The 21,341-nt window shown below is 45.4% G+C and overlaps 1 protein-coding gene across 1 annotated transcript; it reads right to left on the reverse strand.

Moving 5' to 3' along the window:
• Positions 1–1,311: 1,311 nt before the first annotated feature.
• Positions 1,312–17,407, reverse strand: BCO2 (beta-carotene oxygenase 2). Its single transcript, XM_054395664.1, has 13 exons — positions 17,302–17,407; positions 15,711–15,803; positions 11,680–11,884; positions 10,594–10,805; positions 9,057–9,172; positions 7,877–7,979; positions 6,322–6,450; positions 6,028–6,188; positions 5,396–5,563; positions 3,712–3,849; positions 2,843–3,025; positions 1,765–1,875; positions 1,312–1,425 (listed from the first exon to the last, which is right to left on the reverse strand). The coding sequence occupies exons 1-13, from the start codon at positions 17,405–17,407 to the stop codon at positions 1,312–1,314; spliced, it is 1,839 nt and encodes a 612-aa protein (XP_054251639.1).
• Positions 17,408–21,341: the final 3,934 nt, after the last annotated feature.

Genomic DNA, 21,341 nt, shown 5'->3' on the forward strand with positions numbered 1-21,341 from the left:
TCTACCCTGTGACAGGGCTGCAGCCCTGCTCTACAAGACTTGTTTCTCTCCCTCCTCTTTTCCCAAGACCTGTAAGGAAGGTGAAGAAAGGCGAGAGAGGAGAGAAAGCTGGGTCACTTGGGTAAGAGTGAGTCAGCTGTGATTTGCTTTTGTTCTGCCTGGGCTGGCCTCCAGAGCAAGCAAGGGATTTCCTTTAAACTCTAAGGCACAGGCATTCGTTTTCTTTCTTATGGAAGTGGTTCAAAACATTCTCCACCTTTCTCATAATGAAGCAATAGAAGTAGTCCTTGAGGCAGGAGGAGGAATCCATTTTCCTGGAAGCCTTCTTTTTGCTGTGTCCTTAAAGACAGAGCCTGCAGGAGAACTGCTAGACAGGTTCCCTCAACACACCTATCCACTTGCACCTCAGAGGTCAGGAACTGTAGGAGCCTGGATGAAGAAGCAAGCAGCTGAATGGGTGTTTGACTCTGATCTGCTCAACTTAAAAGGAAAGGGATGTCAAGGCCACAGTGGAGCTGTGTGTTTCATACTGGCTGAATTAGGAGGAAGGAGGCAGTGTTGGCCATCAGAGCTGTTTCCAGCTAAGCTGTTTAAGCAGGAGCATGCTGCAGACACATCCTGAATGGCTACAGGACCATATCACATAATAAGTTGTGTGTCAAACTTGCAGCTGTTCCCTCTTGTGCACAGCACAAGGTTAGCCACTGGGCTGATGACAGCAGGGAAAGACAGTAAGAATCTTCACAAGGGTTTATTTGAAGGTGCCATTAGGGTACAGAGAAAAGCACTACAGGTACAGCTTCTGGGAGAGTTTGCATCTACCTTTGGAGGTCATTGAAGGCCATCTTTACACAATGGGGGTGAAATTACATCCCTTCATTGGGCCTACCTGGTCCTAACTGGGTTTATTCCTCCCTTCTGCTTTATACGTTTCAGCCAAGGTCACTGCCCTTAGCACTGACACTCCCTTCCCTTCAGAGTGCATTGCTGCCAGGGGAAGAGGGTGTCATCTTCATCTCCATTTTCTCCCTTGCAAGCCTTATACCTGGCAGCCTTTGTGAGCTGCTGCTAACTGGGCTATCAATATAGCAAGGAAATTAAGATAAAACAGTGGACTCTTTGAGTGAAAAGGCTTCTGCCTTCCTCAGACCCTTTGCTGTACATTGGGAGGTCTAACTCAAGAGGTTATGAGGGAGGAAGCAGCACTTCCTCCACCCAGAGCATAATGCAAAGGTGGGAGGTGAAAGAAAGCAGAGGCTTCTTTCTGAGCCTGACCCAGCCCCAGTTACACAAGGTGGCAGAGGCTTGCAGTCAGTGGGAAGTAAAGATGCCATGAAATCCATAAGGCATTTGCCTGGGAACTTCTGCTCGCCCCAGCTCTCGGAAGGTCTCTGCATCCAAGACAAGCAGGAAAGCACTTTGGTTCTGCAAGGTGAAAGCAAAGCCAGAATGAATACCCAGGCTGAACTTTGTTCCACTGCTCAACACACTACATCTGTTGCACACAACCAGGCCACACAGACTGAACCTGTTAGAGAGCTGGCCAGAAGCAGTGACAGGCAAAGATGCCACTCAAGAAACAGAGTGATTCCAAGGCACAATCCTGCTCTAGGTCTGCCTGGCTGTGCCTGGCAGCTGCAGAGCCATGCACCCTGAGAAGCATGGTGCTAGATCTGTCTGCCTGAGAGCCTCAAACACAGCTTTGTGGTTTAGAAAGGAGGCTTAATACTGTGTGACTTTGACAAACTAGCAGCAATAAGTTACCTCAGTGGGGGAGACCACTACAGACAAGATGACTCCACTGTCTTCTGCTGTAGCGTTAGGCACTGGCACAAACACAGGCTCTGATGGGTAGGATCCATCCTCCTGCCAAATCTGGCAAGCACAGGAACATTCATTTCATTAATGCTTGTCTACTACAGTTAGCAGAGTACAGGAACATTCATTTCATTAATGCTTGTCTACTACAGTTAGCAGAGTTGCAAGTTGGAGTGCTCCCCACAAAGACACCCAGGCATACTCTGCTCCAGAAGACCTCCAGCTCCACCTTTACGTTAATCCTTTTGGTTCCAGTAGTATGATGGTGCTGATGGCATGCCCATTGTACCAGGCATCATGCAAACAGGCAGTGAAAAGGGTTCCTAGTGCTCAGCAGTTTGCACTGGCACAAATACAAGCTCAAACACCACCACCATCCTGGCCACCTTCACACAGGCAGTGTGGAGAGAGAGATGCCACGCCAGCAGAGAGGAGATCCAGCACCATCACCACCTGAGGGCACAGCTGCTGCTCCTGTTGCAGCCTGGGGCTGTGCCGAGGGAGGGCAGTCCTGCTGCAAAACGAGGGTCTGGAGCACAGCAATTCCTGTGGGGATGTCTGAGCAGTCCCAACTCATTCTAGTAGCTGGCACAGTTCCTGATTAATATGCATTTAGTGCCTTGGGGGTCACTCTTCCCTGCTTAAGGGAGATAGAGGAAAAATTCTAAACCTTCAAAATATCCTGAACTTTGTTTCCTGCCCCAGTCATTGATATGTGGGGGGTTTATCTCCAAGTGTCTATGCTATTTGTGTATTTTCTGTACTGTCTGATAAGATAGGACTCTTCTTTGGCCTGGAAGACCCCTTCTATGCCACCACCTATCTAGGAACCCTCTCCTATTTGCTAAATGTTGCCACATCCATAATTTGCTAGGTGAGAGATGGAATTAAGAATCTTCTCTGAGACCCATTTGAACAGAGACCTCCTAAAAGAGTGAAGTGCCTTGTAAATGACTTGTAAGGCCAGCTCAGCAGAATGACTCCCACTGATGAAAAAAAAATATATAATCTTACTCCACCTTACCTTGAAATTCTTGGTCTCCACATCAACCTTGATCAAGGAATTCCCAACCAGATGCCCAAAGCCACAGCCGTAGAAGTAGCGATACCTCCTGCCATTGTACCCAGAGTAGTTGATCTGGGGGAACTCCAAGCCCCCCACCTTTTCAAAGCCTTCAGGGTGGAGATTTTCATGTGTGCACCAGACCTAGGAGAAGTATTCATCACAAGTGTCAGTTTAGCTTTGACTGTGCAGAAGAACCTAATCATGTGTTTGCTCTCTCATTCACAGAGTCACAGATGGCATTGGGTGGGAAGGGAGCCTCAAAGGGCATCTTGTCCAACACCCCTGCAGCAGCAGGGACACCTGCAACCACAGCAGGCTGCACAGGGACGCAGCAAGGCTGACCTTGAATGTCTCCAGAGATAGGGCAACTTGTTCCAGTGTCTCACCACCCTCAGTGAGAAGAACTTCCTCCTGATGTCCAACCTAAATCTCCCCTGCTCCAGTTTCAAACCATTGTCCCTCATCCTATCACTCTAAACCCTTCTGAACAGTCCCTCCTCAGCCTTCCTGTAGGTCCCCTTCAGATATTGAAATGAAGCTCTAAGCTCTCCCTGGAGCCTCCTCTTCTCAAGGCTGAACAGCCCCAACTCTCTCAGCCTGTCTTTATAGGAGAGGTGCTCCCTGATCATCTTCATGGCCTCCTCTGGACCCTCTCCATTTAAGGCACTGTGGTAGCCTCTGTACTGAAACACAAAGTCCCCTCTTAGTAATGACTAAACCTTGCTTGCTTGGTGCCCAAGATCTGAGAAGATGACAGCAGAGGATGATGGCTGCTGAGGCAATGTCACCCCAGCCATAGTGCAGCTGTTGAGGTCTCTCATACCTACCTTGCCATCTGCATCTTTCACAGCCCTTGCCAAGGTGTAGGGCAGGGGGTTCAGATTCTTCCCCACAGGTGTCTCTGAATTCACATTCAGTGGGAGGACAAAGCGACGAGGGAAAGCTCGGGCTATGGACTCATAAACCTAACACAGAGACAACAAGTTGTGGTGATGGGGAGAGGAGGCTGGCACTGCAGGCTAAGAACCCTTTTGGGGAACAATTCTCAACTTTTAGACATTCCTCCTGCCCCTGAAATCCTCTTTCCATTAAGTGGCATTAACAAGCTCTGACAAGGGCTCTGCTCCTTCCAGTTCTTCCCAGCAGAAACAAAAAGGCAACCAAGTAAATGGGTCAGGATTGCTTTCACTGTAATTAAACCTGAGCTGGGTAAGCAAATCACTCAGTTCTGCTCCCAGGGCAGCACTGGGACATGTGCTGTACAATATCCTGTTAGAACAGACTCATACTGATCCTTTTTGCAGCCCCCAAGAGGGGCTGCGTGACTTGGGCCCTTCTTGCCCAGCCAAGATCATGAGCTGCCAGGGAAATTACAGGCCATGAGACCTCTACAGCCCGGGAGCAAGCAGAGGGAATACCTCTGCTGGAAACCCACCCAGCCCTATTAATGATTAGTGGCAGTCCCACATTGGAAGCCTAAGGCTGAACAGAGAAACTTCCCTATCATTTTCAGTAACACAAACCATCCCTGGAAGAACTTTCTAAGCCTGTAAGCTGCATGCAGTCAAAAAGCTTGAGAAGAATCATGGAATTGTTAAGGTTGGAAGGGACTTCAAGGATCATCTAGTTCCAACCCTCCTGCCCTGGGCAGGGTGGTTCCAGAAGAAGGTGCTCCAGGCCTCTGTGCTGCACTTGAATTCATGTTCAGCAAGTCTTGGGAGGGAGAAAAAAAAAAAAACCAAAAAAAAAACCACCAAAGGAAAGGAGAACCAAATGACCCTATGGGGATATAACCAGGCAGGTGTCAGAACAGACTTGCTTCTAGACAGTTCAGAGCACAGACAGAGGAAGTTCAGATTTGTCTGAACACATAGAAATGCCTGCCCCTCATCCACCATATGGTGGGAGTTCCAATAAACACATCTGCAGCCCAAGAAACTGAAAGCACCCCCAGCTTTGCCAATGGATGATTTATGCAAACTCATGTTTCTTACATGGCTTTAAATGGAGCTGGGCATGAGTGATTCATGAGTACAGGCTGTGCTAAGTTTGAGGAACAATGTAGGGATCTCTGTGGTATTTGTGTTCCTGTGATTTACATAAAGGCTGGTTTGCTGAAGTAATGCCTTTAAAAGTCACCAAAAAACAGTTATTCCTGCATAATTTCTTGGGGGGGAAAATTATTTCATAGGGATATGGAAAATGAGGAGCATTAAAACTGAGGTTTTTAAACCAGAAGGCTGATGGGAGGTCTGTGTAACACACCAGTGTTAAAAGTTTTAAGGAACCACTCCATTAAGGTTTTCTGCTAAGATACTGAACAGAAAAGACAAATACCAATAGACTGTAGCTTTAGTCTTTCCATTTTCCACGGTTCTTTTCCCCAATTCACATCCTCTGCCTGATGGTCTCCCCCAGAGTGTTCTCCATTCTACTAACCTCAGCCCTTCCTTCAGAATAGCTCCTCCAAGAAGATGAACCCCATCAGATCCTATGCAACACAGATCTTACCTGATCTAGGCCTTCCCCACTCTTCCTCAGATTCTGCAGTTTGTAAGTAGCCAGACTTGTTCCATCATCTTGGCAGCACAGATCAAGGACCACGCAGCCACCATCTTCAAAGGCATTGATTTGATGGAAAGTAGCAAAGGGCTTGCTGCACCACTGGCCTGGCAGCACCTACAGTGACCATAAGCAAGGCTACATTTCCTCTCTGGAGGTCCTAACCATTCCTCAAGAAGAGTTTTCTCTTCTCCCCCTCATTTCATTCCCCACTTATTCCTTGGGATTTGTCTTGTGTTTAAACCAGATGAAGGAGAGTTAAAACGTGAAGCAGCCCAAGACAGGCCCCTGGCCTCTTGTTGTCATGTCTCCATCCCTATAGCATCATCCCTAGGCTATGACTGACCTGGGAACTGCATTTCTGACCCTGTGCTGCAGTCCCAGGAATCCCAAACTGCTTACTTCTGCCTGTTCTTTTAGGGCTGGCAAAGAAATTAATCAATAGAGAGGAAAATCTTCCTTGCTCATACTGATAAAGTGTATATTGCAGTAGCTGCTGGAATGATTCATATTGCTGTATCTAAATGCTACCCAGTACTCTAAGATGCAGTGATACTGGAAAGACCAAAGTTCCACCTTACCTCCCCAGTGTGCTTATTCACCACATGGAAGTAAGTATTGTACTGAGGCTCCCAGCTTATCCCATCCACAATGGTTTTCCCACAGAGCTTGGAAGTGATAATCTGCAAGAGATTCAGCTTGATGGGTTGCTCAATGAAAATGATGTAGTTTTCACTCATTCCTGAAAAGAAAAGAAAGGAGATACCAGCTGAGTATTAGGCAAATAAAAATCTCAAGGGCAGAGAGCAGTGAAAAGCCCTTTTTGCCTCACAGCAGGCTAAAGGCACAGAGTGGGAGATACAAAGCATTCTTACCAAAGCTGTGATAGTAGGAGGGTCTCATCTTGTCCATTGGAGCAATGGAGCACAGCACTTTTGCTCCCTCTAAGGTGTCACTACAGCTTGACTTCTGTGGAGGGATCTGAATGATGTTGTACCTAGACCCTGGAAAGGAGAAAGGGTGTTCAGCACCACTAGATGCAAGGCTCTCCCCAGGCAGAGAAGCAGGCAGAGATGCAGGCAGTTTCTGTTCCTTTCTATTTCATTAGAATCCTAGAACCTCAGTTCCAGCTCAAGTGAGCAGAAAAATAAGGCAGTTATCAAGTCAGCAGAACAATCCACAGAGGGTACCCAGCAAAACAAGAAGCTTGAGAGGAAGTAGAAAGATCTCAGTTTGGTAGAATGCCATCTAATTTTAGTCTGCAGTGCATTCAGAGATTCATGGAACTGGTTGGGTTAGAAGGGACCTTAAAGATCATCCAGTTCCAACCCTCTGCCATGGGCAGGGACACCTCCCACTCCCCAGGTTGCTCAGGGTCTCATCCAGCCTGGCCATGAACACCTCCAGGGAAGGGACATCCACAACCTCCCTGGGCAACCTGTTCCAGTGTCTCCCCACCCTCACTGTCAAGAATTTCTTTCTAATATCCAGTCTCAATCTGCCCTCCTCGAGCTGATTGTCTTAGAGCATCCTATAATAACAGGATCAGGAAGAAAACCAGATCCACTGCTTGAGTATCAAGGGAAATGAAAAACCTTGAGCCCTGGTGATGACTGGTGCCCATTTAATAACTCTGAGCAGATGAGCAGGAAAGAACAGCACATTTGAATAACAACCTGTAGTTTGGGCTCTCCAGCTGGGAACACTGGAGAGTGTGCTGCACAGCTGGGCATTGCTAAAGCCAAAAGGAAATGAAAACAGCAAGAATGAAAAATGGTCAAAACTGGGCAGATCTTCAGTGAAATGGAAGCAGCCTGAAGCACCACGAAAGGCAGTGGCTGTCTGCACAGGCCTTGGGGAGCTGAAAGTTTCATTAAGTAGCAGTGAATGCTAACCCTGAGCAGATTTGTTGATGTAACTAGATGCCCACTAGATGCAGTGCACATGGTTTGTGGAAGAAGAAAAAACAGCCCCAGAGAATTCAGCTTTACTGCAAGACAGCCAGATCAGGAAAAAAAAAAAAAAAATCCACTTTCTCTCCTATCCACTATCCTCATAGTCCCTAGCAAACACCAGATATTCTAAGTGGAAAACCTGTGGCTGCTTCTTTGGATCATGCTTCAGTGCTGGATGGGACTTTTAAAAATCATTCTCCTATTGTCCACCATAACTTGGGAGAGGGAGAGGAGAATCTGTTGAAAAGTCACAGACCAAAGTCAGAAGTATCTGTTACTAATCACTGAGAGAATTCATTTTTATGAGACAGACTGACAGGCTGAAACAATTAGCCTGGTTTGCCATCATTTAGACAATCAGCAATTTCAAGGTCTTTTTAGACACTGAAGTTTCTTCAACAAGTGCTCCTTGAAGCAGCAAGCAGCAGCCTGCACACTCTTCCCACAAGCCAAGGCTGCTCATGCCCAGCCTTACCATGCTTCCCATAGGAGTTGCCCATGTTGTATGTTGTGCCATCAGACTCATAGTGAGGGTGAGCAGTGGCCCCATTCACTGCAACAAATTTGCTCCAGTCCACCTGCAAATGCCAGAGACCCTTCAGTCAGTACAGAGCTTTCTTGTTGCTCTCCTGCAAGCCACAGTCTTTTAAAGGTCAGTTTCATGAAAGTCACAGAGTCATAGAATGGTTTAGGTTGGAAGGGACCTTAAATACCATCCAGTTCCAGCCCCCTGCCATGGCCAGGGACACCTCCCACCAGCCCAGGTTGCTCAAGGCCTCATCCAACCTGGCCTTGAACACCTCCAGGGAGGAGGCATCCACAACGTCCCTGGGCAACCTGTTCGTTCCAGTTTCTCCCCACCCTCACTGGAAATAATTTCTTCCTAATCTCCAAGTTAGACTCGACTTTACATTGGCTTCACCACCCATTTGCAACAGAGGTTTCAGTCAAGACTTTGAAGGACTGCTTTGGAGTGTTTAAAGGTTGGGTGGAAGGAGATAAAGGGATCAGATAGGAAGAATGAAGAGACAGGGCAAGAACACAGAGCTGAGATCAGTGATGTTGCTTCCTGTGTGCACTGCTCTTTTTCACACACTGGTACAGACAAGTGCAGACAAGCAATGAGGGGACTGGAAGAATGCCAGCTGCACTCAAACAGACGTGAGGCTACATCTGTCTTTCTGTTGCTTGCTACAGGGGGCAGTGACTCAATCCTCACTCCTGAGAGCTGACTTGCGGCCAAGTGGATTTTTCAGGGACTCAAGCACACCATGAAGCAATGCTTAGGCTGTGGCTCCAAGATGCACTGATTGCTTTTGGAATCAGGGTTTCCCCTTGCTGCTTTTAGGAACAGCAAGGAGTGATTCATAGTCATAGAATGGTTTGGGTTGGAAGGGACCTTCAAGATCATCCAATTGCAGCCCCCTGCCATGGCCAGGGACACCTCCCACCAGCCCAGGCTGCTCAAGGCCTCATCCAACCTGGCCTTGAACACCTCCAAGGAGGAGGCATCCACAACCTCCCTGGGCAACCTGTTCCAGTGTCCCCCTGACCCTCACTGTCAAGAATTTCTTTCTCATCTCCAGTCTAAACTTGGCCTCCTCCAGCTGCTTCTCCTGTACCATACCCTGAGCCCTTATCCCACCTGCCCACACCTTTTCCTTCGTTTCCAGTGTTTCTGGGTCCACTTTGTACATGTAGAGGTTCTCACTGGTGACATAATAATCTCCTTTGTACACAACGTAGTTCACGCTGGCGTTGTCACTTGGGTCTGAAACGAAATCCTGCAGTGTTACACAGCTCTGTTGAAGCTCACATCACATTAGAGCAACTTAGATATGTTTAAACAAATAAAGCCACCTGCAATGACACTAATCCCTCTGTGACTGATTGGAAACATCTCACTAATCTACAGAGGCTCTCAGGAATCTGCAGGTGAGTTCAGGATAAAAGCACAAGGACTGCTTCTTGTGGAGATCACTGCAGTGAAGCCAAGATAACCTTCACACTCACATGTGCCCTTTGTTTCTGACCTCTTATTTCTTCACATCCTGCTCCCTTCCCTCCCTAGTCAAAGCCCTCTCCTCTGGCAGCTGTCTGAGGAGTGCCACATTTCGTTTACAGGCAAGACTGGAAGGTGCAGCTTGAGCTAGGGGGAGGGACAGGGACACTATTTGTGTGGCAGGGCTTGGACAGGGAATATTTCTCTTTCCCCCTTCTCTATTTAAAGCTGAGTTCTCTTTTTTCAAACTGAGCCTTTTGAGAGCTACAACCTCACAACAGCCAGAGCTGTTCTTGCTACTCCTAGGGGAGCTGTGACTCATCAGATCTCCTCAGCTGAGGGAAAAGCAGCTCTCCCCAGCTGGATATTTTATGTGTGGTGAAGAGAGCCTGATGCTGGTACAGCAGAAGCCCAGAGTCCAAGCAGTTTTGCAGTGAGGAAGAGCCTACACATGTGCAAAGAGTCAAATAGGCAGGAGTGGGCAGCAACAACCTGCTGGAGCTGGGTGAAGAAGATGAGTTCTGAAACTCATTGAGAGCTGGGGTGGGGAGTTGGAGAGCTGGGCACACCACTGAGTGAAGGCCTGAGCACCTTTGAAGAGAACAGATGACACTGCAGGGCAGGATCCATCTCCTCAGGGAGGGTAAGAAGCAGAAGATGGTCACACACATGAACAAGTTGCAAGTTTTAGTTCTGCTCTGGTTTTACTGGGAAATGCCTTGCTTGCATTTAAGCCTATTTCTTTCCTGAGAGACACAAAATCCTACAGGTGCTGGTAGTCCCTCCCTGTGCAATCCCACCTCTCACCCCACTCATATCATCTCCTGCACCTTAGTACAGGAAAGGAAGGATTAGCCCACTTACCCTACAGGCTTAGCGAGGCAAGGTATTTTCAGGGCAAATCTGCCTCCCAGGTAGAATGTAAACTGTAATGCTCATTACCAGAGCTGGGGTGCTGCACAGGGGGGTGAGCGCTGGGGAAAGATTTTTGTCGGCAATTTGCAAACTCCCAGAACCAAGTGAGCTGAAGTGGCACTAAATCACCAACTTGCATTTTGGTTGTTGTTCTGAGAAGTCATCTTCTAAGAAGAAAACCTGTGCTCAGAATAGGCCCTAGCAGACCTTCCTCACACCTCCTTTTAAGCCTAACCACAAGGTGCAGGCCAAAGTTTCTTAGAACCCCCTCTTACATGGCATCTCAAAGCGTGAGAGGAAGCGCCCAAAGAGACTCTTGCATGGGTCTGGCATTGCCAGAGTCCCAAACTCTGAGACCACGATGCGGTTGTGCTGGCTGTTAGTCAGGTAGGAATTGCTCTGCAGGAACTTGCTCCGGTATGTCACTGCACCCTTCTCCAACTGGAATTGATGCAACAGGGCCATGCCATCAAACCAATGGTTAAATCTTCAAGAAGAGATAAGAGAACAAGAGTTGGGCACACGTATGGCATTCTCCTAGGCTGGTCCCTCTTGTCCTTTAGGTTTATTGTTGGGCATTGAAACAGGAGTCCGGGGAAGAACACTGGAGTGGAGTGAAACAAATCAAGGGAATTTGCAGCTGTGGGACCTGAAGGTAGATGCTGACTTACAGTGAGATTTGGGGGGAGGTCAAAGAGTCATAGAAAGTTTTGGGTTGGAAGGACCTTTAAAGGTCAGAGAATCATAGAATGGGTTGAGTTGGAAGGGCCCCCAAGGATCACCTGGTCCAATCTTTCTAGGTGATGGTGTAGCAAGGTGATGACCTTTGGCCACTTGGTGCCATCAGATTCGTTGGAGGAAGTGCTAGGTTTGCCAGTTAGAGCAGCAGGTTCCAGGCCAAAGACAGCAGCTGCACTATTTTAATATACTATTTTGAAAGTGACATGGATTTGCTTCTACAGCAACTCAATTTAGTGCAACCAGCTTTACAAATCCTGCCTGGGATTTCAGAACGCTCGTGGGATGGACTTTTGTTAATGACAAAGGACTAGGAGTGTGGATGTTCTAATCCCTGCCTCTGTTCCCTCATTATATCTTTCTGAGTAGGTCATAGCCTCTCTGTGACTTGGCTTCTCCAACCTTAATAGGTTAACCTTGCTCCTATTTTCAGAGAGTTCACTGGGAGTTTCCAGATGAGGGAGCACCTGCTCTTGAAAGAATAAGATGAGCATTTATTCCTTGCCTTACTTAAAAAGAAACTACAAAGTGCTCCAGAGGTGAGACATTTGTGGGGGTCCCTTTTAGGTTCAGGCAAAATTCAGATCAGAATCAACTGACAAACTCACCAAACCTGGACTTACTTCTCCTCACCAAATTCAAACTTCCCAGGGCCATTCCTCAGAAGATTGCCATTAATCCATTTGGGAATATGTCCTTTGATCTTAGCTGAGATGGGCTGAGGGGTCTCCTCTACTGTCTGAATTAAGGGTGAGATGCATTGCAAGCCCCTGGAGCTGTGGAAGGTGATTTGCTCTTTTGATGGGCTGGCCAGGAGATGCTTTAAACCTGCAAACAAAAGAGTGAGAACAAAAAGCAGGTCACTAAGATTTTCACTTGACTAAGCAAACAATTGCTAGAGCTTGAGTCTGGATGTCTAAGAGAACAGAATTCAGCATTCTGCAAGCAACCAAGCTGCAGAGGACAGTCAGAGTAAAGCTGAGTTCCCATAATACCCCACACATCCACGAGGAGCTGAAAATCCAGTGGGTTTAGCTGTAGTTAATCCATTAGAGAGGCACCTGTTCAGCAGTCCAAAGGAGGTAATAAAATACGTGATGATGGGAAAGAAGAGAAATTTTCATTCATGAAGCTTAGAGTTGGAATTTATTTCAAGTAACTGAGAATAAGGGTATCTGCTATCAGAGCCTGTGAGGCTGCAGACAGATCTGGTTGAAGTCAGCAGTAATGGTGAAGGGGAGCCTAACATAATGTCCCACTGGTTTCTGACAAGAGGGCCACTGAAGGAAATGACAGGAAGGAGCTGGTCTGACTTGCATGGCAAAGCCACCAGCAGAAAGATGAAGTCAGGCACTTTGTAAAGCAGTGAATGCTGCCTTTGTATGACAACACTGTCAAAAGCAAAACAGAGCTGGGCACACCTCAGACTGAACAACTGCACCCTAAAACCCCCTCTAACTCCACCTTGGTAGCACAGTCACAGGTGAGTTAGAGACAGAAGAGATTGCACATACTGAGATGTTTTCCCAGGATTTGGGACATCACCCAAGGGGTTTCCAAACAAAGCACAGTGCAGAAAAGGAGAAGGGGAGGAGAGGGACGAGGAGAAGGGGAGGAGAGGGACGAGGAGAAGGGGAGGAGAGGGACGAGGAGAAGGGGAGGAGAGGGACGAGGAGAAGGGGAGGAGAGGGACGAGGAGAAGGGGAGGAGAGGGACGAGGAGAAGGGGAGGAGAGGGACGAGGAGAAGGGGAGGAGAGGGACGAGGAGAAGGGGAGGAGAGGGACAGAAAAAAGCAAACCAAGAAGAACACAAACAAAACTGACCTGAAAAACATTTACAGGACAGGACAAAATATATTTAGCAGATTTACTAGGGAAATAAGCAAGCAATAGCAGAACAGAGTAATTGCTGGTGGAGGCTCTTGTTTGAATGCAACACCCCCTTCTTAGGCACAGTGACAGGATAAAAGAACTAAGAAAGCATGAACTGATTGGAATCACAGGACACAGTAGTTATTGGCTCCAGGAGCCTGGTTTGCAAAGCCTCATCAACACAAGGATTGTTTTAGCAATCCATTTAGCTGCAGAGGTGGATTTACCTAGAAAGTACACAGGCTGCTGCCTTCCTTCAGTGGGAAGGCTTTGCTTTGCTACGCTGCTCCATCCTCACTAAATTTGAGCCCTGAGCTAAATTAGAAGTGATGAAGATTTAGGTGTAAGTGAAACAGTCCTCAAGAAGGACAGCAGGGCATAGAGAAATCCATTCCTGGACCAGGAGTGCTGCAGACATGACCACACACTAAACAAAGCCCAGACTGACCCTGAACTTCATTCTGATTTTTTGATTCAGCAATGGAGTGACTTTCACCACTGCTGCTTCTAGCCTACATTCCTTAATCCAGATGATTAAGTGAAGCAGCTGCACAATTTACATGTGAGCCTCTGGAATCAGAATTCCACATCTACAGAGCAAATTTGCTGTCTCAGCCAGAAGAGCATCTGCAAAAGAACCAAGCTGGCTGGCAGACAGCATTTTAGAACAGAATGGACAGAATGGGTGTTAGGCAGGCAGGAAGGGAAATTGCAAGATGCCTTCAATGTAGTTCTCTGGCTTGCCAATCCTCAAATCCTTCTTTAGATCTCTAATATGGTAAGTCAGCTAGATAAAGAATTCAGGCTGCAGGGCTAAAGCAATTAACCTCAAACCACCAACATCCTCTCCCTCTTAAAATTCAATTAGGTTCTGATTATTCCTATATGAAGCACTCTATCTGATCCCAGCAGTTGTGCTTCAGAGGACTGCCTTAGGAGGAAGTGGAGGCTTTTCATCTCAACCAGCACTTGGCAGGTTCAGTGACTGCCAGCAGAAGCTGCAGCCTTAGCAAGCTGAGCTACAGATTGTAAAGATGCACAACATGAAGAAAAAAATCATAAAGAAGAAAAGATTAATAAAATATTGAGAGCAATGTGTCCCTAAGGAGATTTTTTTGCATCTAAGCAGATACAAATACAGCACAGCAAAGGATGAAACTTCCTGGAGAGCAGCATCATTACAAAGGGAAATTTAGAAAGATAAACTCCACAAAAGAGTCTGAAAAGACTTGGAAAAGACCTCCTGGCTCATCTGCTGTCCCAGAAAGTCATCTATATGACCTGCCTTAAAATTCACTATGTTCTCTGCCCCTGATCTCCTCTTTGGAAGGCTGCTCATTGCCCAGATGATTAGAAAAAGTCTCTGAATTCACAGCAGGACTTTATTCACAGGACAGTTTGTCCCCTTTGTTCCTTTGTTAGCCACTGGTATGTGGCTTTGGTAGTTCTCCCTCCCTTGTGTTTACCACCTGTTGTATTTAGAGTGAGGAATCATATCAGTTCCTAAGCTAATCAAGCCACGTTCTTTTCGTTTTCCTTCTCCTGTGGTAACCTTACCATTCACATGATCATCTTAGTAATCCTTCCTGAAATCTAATCTAGTTAGAATTCATTTCAAGACACGGTCTAGAAAGTGTTTGAGAACAAGCTGTGTACAACAAGAATGTGTAAGTTCATGACCTGCCCTAGCAGAGAGAAAGAAACAAGCACAGCAAAAGAAAGCACCACATTTGCTTCTGGCAACCTCTGAAACAGACTGAAGATCCTGAATGCAACATGTGAACAAATCATGATAGCCAGAAGAGTCAAGCCAGAATTGTTCAGAAACATGACAGCTAAGACAATTCTGAAAAATCTGGAGGAGGGGAAGAGGGAAAGAAGAAGAAAAAACCAACACCACAAAATCCAAACCAACCAGGTTTGTTCTGAAGAGATTATGAGATTCAGGACAAGAAGTGGAAGACAAAAATAAGCAATGACCTCCTCTGCATTCAGCACAATACCAAAGATATGCCCTCAGAAAAAGGAGAGGAGACCCATGGGCTGAAGTGAAAAGAGACTGAATGCAACAGAAAAAACAGTATTAATATCAACACCACTATGAAGAATACAAAGTCATACTCATCCCAGAGCAGGTACAGCTGTCACACTAAGCAGGAAAGCAGCTCTTGAGTACAGAACAGCAAATGAGCCCTTCCAGGGACAGCAAGGAGCAGGAGAAGCCTCCACACTCAGCAACCTTCCCCCTTTATAATGAGGGTGACATTTATGGGATGGGATACACCCATGAGACAGCTCAGGTCCCCCCACCCCGGGCTAACTCCAACTGCTAACAGCCTGCAGACCACAGCTGGTCTGTGATCCTGCCCCAGCTAAAGCAGGACACCTACAGATCCAAATCCAAGGCAAAGGGCCCCCCACCATTTGAATCCACAGGCAGCTGCACAGCCTAATTGCTTGACTCAGAAGGACATCCAGGACCAGACCTGAGTGCAGACTTCAGTAAACAGAATGCTCACAGTCGGTATTCTTAAAGCAGGGAGAGTGAGGTGACAATTTTGCTTTCCCTGAGGACTGATGGAAATTCAGAATAACCCTAATGGCTGATCTGGAAATCCTCTGGCACAAGATATGGCCCACATTATGGAGCTTTTAAATCACAGACAAGAACTACAGGGCAAGCAAACCAGTTTTCTCCATCCTCCCAGCCCAAATTGAAGTTGCTGTAGCTACTGATTTGCGCTATCAACTGAGTGTCCCAGACTCAGGTTGTTACACTTGCCTTGTGTCTGCTGGGAAGTCCTGGTAGTTGACTCCGTGTTCCATCTAGCTTGTTGATTTCCCATTGTTAGGGGCTCAGCTGCCCACTTCCTCACTAATAGGCAAAGAGGAACATAAAAGAAGTGACAAAAAACATAGGAGGATGGGGGGGAGAATGGAGAAAAGGAGTAGAGAAAGGTTTGTGAGAGGGAGAGAAGGCAGAAAAACAGTTGTGAAATATCTCTTGCATGTGAAATATCTCGTTTCCCAAGGACACCTGAAATAGATGCTGCACTTTGGGGGTCGTTTTCATTCTGACAGGAAGAAATTGCCATTTCTTGGTTAAATATTGATTTACACAAGCCAGCCCTTGGAACACTTACCTTACAGAAGCATGATGAACTGGTGGTCTAGGAAAACATCAGTGGCAGAGAAAACACATCACATGGAATAGATTTTATTCTTTTTTTTTTCCTTTCATTATCACTGTCTCACTCAAATGCCTGAACAAATAACAGAGGGGTTTCTTTTTCATGGTTCAATGGCAAGAAACAGCTTTTTATGCTTCTATGGAGTTCAGCTTCAAAGCACATTGACAGAAGAGGGAGATGATCTCTAAGGTCTCTTCCAACCTAAGCCATTCCATGATTTAAATTTAACTGAGAGCCCAAATTTAAACAAGATGACAAAGCTGCTGCAATCTGCTGGCAGATAAAATCTCCATCATTAATTTATACAAATAAGTTTGTTTGTTTGTTTTTTCCCCAGCAGGAAATTTCTTTATCACCCCCTGAACTGTTAATTCTCTAGGTTGGTTTAATTAACATTCCCAGTGCTAGACTGAATATTTGGTCATTCACTTTGCATTGATTACTCTGCCTCTGAATTTTCTGTCTCACAGATGTAGTTGCTGAAACCAACTTCATAAGACATAGAGTGAAAAAGAAACCTCCTGGACTTTTCCTAAATTTGCATCTGGTGGGGCAAGAAGGTAGGTTTGAGAACCTTTCAGATCATTGGATAGCCCAGAAGCAATACTTTAAAGTGGAGGGGGAAAGCATCACCACCATCAAAAAGCAGAGATTCTGGTGAATTAAGTCTTTGTTGGTTCCTATTTCCTGATAGCAGATCTCACTCTTTTAGCCAAAAAACAAAGAAGGCAGCTCAAGCTGTGCAGCAATGGCACAAATTGCAGAGTTTAGTGGTGATACAAAATCCCTTGGAGTCATTTCCCACTTTAATATTCATCTGGAAGGCTCAGAAACGTGGCTGCTCAGAACAATCCTCTCCCTTTCACAGCCTGTTTACGTGTCTCACAGCAGGCTCCTTTGCAGGGAGAATCTGCTGCCTACTGGTTTTCCAGCTCTAACCCATCACTAGCTGCTAGTAATCCCAGGCAATCTGTGCAGCGCACCTGCCTCTCCAATTTCTCTTGTCAATAAGCAACAGAGAATTTCTAACCACCCCCTCAAATTACTTAGGATCCTTCATTCCTGATGAATAAAAATGCAAATGCTGTACCGACCTGCTCTACCAGCAGCAGCTCTAAACGGCAACAGAAAACAGCTTCCCAAGAGGATGTGCTAAAGAATTTCTTTGTTGATGCGTTTTACCTGGAATGAATTGCATCAGAGAGCAGAGGAGATGCTGCAAATTAGCAAGCAGGAGGCTGACGGCAGACAAAAGCATTTTGGAAAACATATTCTGCTGGGAAGGCATCAGCTGGGAGATGGTCAGCAAAGGCACCGGTGCCAGGATGATTCTGTGCAGCTAGCACTGATGGGTGGCTGGAGAGAGCTGCCTGACATCATCACTTCAGAATAAAAGCCAGGAATGCCTTCCCCAGGCGGGCTGGATGAATGGGAGGCTGTGTCGCATTGTTGCAGTCAAGCCAGGCAGCTGTAGGGCATGGGCAAGAGCTGCCTCCAGCCCGAGCAGCTCAGCAGCCCTTACATCCTTAGCTGGGCCAGGTGAGCTGATGAAGGGGAAATATAAAGTGTTTTAGCACCATTTGCCAGTGGGAGCTGGAGAATTTGGAAGAAAAACAAGGGAAGGAGAGATGCAGCCATGACTTCGGGCAGCCAGGCTCCAAGGCAGCTCTGTTAAAATTTCTTCTCATCTTGCCTTATTTTTTCACCTGTCAATATTTTCAATTTTTTTCTTCTTTGTTTCAAAATCTGAGTAACCATTTTGCACCTCAAGGAATCTCAAGGCTTACAAGTATTGGCTGCCACTCCAGACTGGACTATCAAAGCAGAGAGGGAAGCACTAGTGGCAGGTAGTGCTCCGCTGTTTCAAACTGTGATGGACTTCAGGTGGACCCTTTCCTTCAGCATGCCTGGAGGAAGCTGCTAGCACTTTGCAAATGCACTTTGCTGGCTGTTTCATGTTATTAAAGAGCTCTTAAACCTGCCCTATCCCTTGAGCAAGCCAGGCAGCACATACAGTACTCTAGGTTACCCATCCCACTGTCCTTAAAGTGGGACAGATTATTGCTCATCCTAAATCTTCTGCTGCAAATTAAGCTGATTTCTTCTTGTCCCTTCTACAAGACACAGTGAACAGCTGACTGCTGTCCTTCCTTCCCTTAATTTGTGCTTGCTCTGAATTAACCAAACACAACTGCTTCAATCTTTACTCACAGATCATAGTTTTCCTCACCCTTTATTATTGCTGGTTCCCACTCTGCCCACTTTGTTTTTAAGAGGCAAACACAGCCTCCAGTTAAGAGCAAACCAGGGCAGACTGCAAGAGAACAAACATGTTTTTCTGTCTTATCTGCTATCTTAGAGCTGACACATTTCAGCCACACAATAACATCACACCAACTCTAGCTATTTTATTCTGGTTTGCAAGTACCAAATATGATTCCACTTATTAAGCCCAGTACCTTTCCCTTTCTTTTCTGAAGGAAATGAATTAATAAATGAATTAATTAATGTTCACCAGGTGATTATAAAATAATTGTTAAGAATTTGACCTCAGACTCCCTATAAGAGGAAAGTTAGTCTGATTGATCTATCATAGAATCAGAAAACTGTTTGGGTTGGAAATTACTTCCAAGATCATCCAGTCCAACCATCAACCCAACACGACCATGGTCACCAAACCCTGTCCCCAAGTGCCATGGCCACAGGTTTCTTGAACACCTCCAGAGATGGTGACTCCACCACTACCCTGGGTAGCCTGTGCCAATCCCTGACCACTCTTGCAGCAAAGAAATTTTTTCCTTATCTTCAACCTAACCCTCCTCTGGCAAAATTTCAACACATTTCCCCTCATTCTATTACTATATACTAGGGAGACCAACCCCCACCTCACTCCAACCTCTGTTCAGGGAGTTATAGAGAGCAATGAGGTCTCACTTCAACCTCCTCCAGACTCAGACTAAACAACCCCAGTTCCCTCAGCTGCTCCTGATGAGACTTGTCCTCCAATACTACCTTCATCAGGTTTTCAAAGACAATTCAAAGACAAAACAGAAAACGATTAGCAAAATTGAATTCTGATGAGTTCTAGACAGAATGCCAGGAGCCTTAAACACATCTATTGCCTATTTGATCTTCTATTAGGACCCACATTCCTACATCCATGCTAAAAGGCAGCTTCATTTCAAGTAAACAGCCCCAAGCAGCCTTTTCTCAGGGAAGAATTCTCCTCACTCAGAACCTAAGCTGTCTCTGTATTATCTGCCATTTGCCATTTTTAGCTAACAGAAGAGCACTGAGAAGAACTGAGTATTAGTTTCTCATCACTTACAATCCCCAGACTGTGTAAATACTCACAGCAAGCTCAGAAATGCAAAAGACTCACTATCCAAAGTCCCCTTGACTTCAAGAGGGTTGGAACTTTGTCTGAAACACTTCCACCTTATGTTACAAAAAAAATATCCACTTATATTCTGTTACTGATCTGTCATCTTAGATATTCTTGTTAATTTACTAAGGAACTGCAGCTTAAACCACAGTAGAAGAAGCTTAAAGAAAACGTAGTTAACAGCTGAGCTTTGCTGATCAGATTTGGCAGCTTTAAAGCCAATTAATTTTCTGTCCAAACCTCCTTCAGTAAAACTGGAAAGCGGATCGTGATGGGATGGGTGCCAGTTGGATTTCATGGGTAGCTCATTCCTCAGAGGCAGAATGAATTAGCTTTTAGTTTCACCTGAGAAGGAAGTCAAAACTTTGCATTGTTTTTTCCAATAAATACTAAAACACCTGAGAGAGGCAATCAGTGCAGAGACATCATTAGCAGATCAGACAAATGGAAACAGTAAAAATTTTGTTTTCTACTGGCTTAGAAGAAAAGCAGTGTGGAGTGAGTATTCTGCTGTTGAGTGGAACACTGAAAGGCAGCCAGCAGAAAAGCACACTACGATTTTAGCCAGCAAAAAAAAGGTGTTTTAAACTTTCTGAATCTACCATTTCAAGCTGGAAGTTTGCACAACCACATATTTTATTAATTGTACTTGGTCAGTGTTTATTTTTGTACCTATCCTCCAATAGATTAATGCAGCAAAAACAGAGGCGTTGTTGCTCCTAGCAATTTTAAACCAATCCTATGAAGCACCTGTTTCAAGTTGTAACAAAGCTTTGGCTTCCCTTTAATAAGCATAACCACACTGCTCATAGACTCAGCTAGATTACTATGGCCATAGTTACTATTTACTTTCAGTGTCTCCTCAAAGTCTAGAATCCATCCCCTCACTAGCACAGAGATCCCACTCTAAACTGCAACATCATGACAACCGCATAAGAAATCACAATAGAAAACCCAAAGTCATTTAGATAGGTCTGGTTTGAATTTAACTGCACTTAAATGCCAGAAAAAAAGTTGTTCTTCATTCTTCTAAGAAGTATATTTGTACTAATTTTTTATTGGATGTTACGAAGTTTTGAAATGGAGCAAAGTACTACAAGTGACACTATGGATATGTGCCCTCTTGATCCCCTAAGGGAAGAAACTTAGATTATGTGATCCAACAGTTTTCTAAGTTCTTCTTCTTCAGAATAATTAATACTAGAGCCAAAGGTTTGCAACTTGGCTATTTGAGCCACATAAACTAAATCTAGATGATCTAAATTCAAGGTGACCTAAAAAACGTTGCATCATTTTCCCAAGCACAGACATAAAACACAGCAAGCTTCTGGCTTTAATAACAGATATTTAATAGTAATGAAAGTTGTGTAATTGTTCTTTAAAGGCTTACATAAATAAGGAAATGTCTAAATTCAGATACTCCACAGGTGACAATTTAAAACTCTGCTTTTTGCCCTCATTATAGATGATTGTAGATTTTAGAAACACTTAGCACAACATTCTAGAAAATTTAGCTTCCAAAATCTTCTTTCCTGTTTCTTCCACTTTCTTCTGGTTTAAACAGCATTAGTGGGACTGATTACAAAACTAGGTGTGATTGTTAGGGAAAAGTTAAGAGAGGGGGAAATATGACAGACCAGTGGCAAGATTTCTGAAAGCCTTTAGATGCTAAAGATGCAGATAGGCACCTTAGGGGATTCTCAAAAATTCCTAAGCATGTAAGGCGCTTACATGCTTAGGCACTTGGAAAATCCTACTAAGTCCATATCTGCATCTTTAGGCATCTAAATACCTGGGAAAATCTCACCCTAGATGTCCAATTTCTCTCATTATTTGT

This window comes from Indicator indicator, chromosome 34 (genome assembly GCF_027791375.1).
Source record: "Indicator indicator isolate 239-I01 chromosome 34, UM_Iind_1.1, whole genome shotgun sequence".
In the NCBI taxonomy this organism is placed as follows: Eukaryota; Metazoa; Chordata; class Aves; order Piciformes; family Indicatoridae; genus Indicator; species Indicator indicator.

What these genes read in the sequence shown, in the direction of transcription:
- BCO2 (XM_054395664.1), bottom strand. Translation starts at nt 17,407, where the DNA reads ATGCCTTCCCAGCAGAATATGTTTTCCAAAATGCTTTTGTCTGCCGTC. An exon ending in CTCACGCTTTGAGATGCCAT is followed by an intron (nt 9,173 to 10,593) that starts GTAAGAGGGGGT and finishes ATTTCGTTTCAG; the next exon opens with ACCCAAGTGACAACGCCAGC. An exon ending in TGAAAGATGCAGATGGCAAG is followed by an intron (nt 3,026 to 3,711) that starts GTAGGTATGAGA and finishes TACTTCTCCTAG; the next exon opens with GTCTGGTGCACACATGAAAA.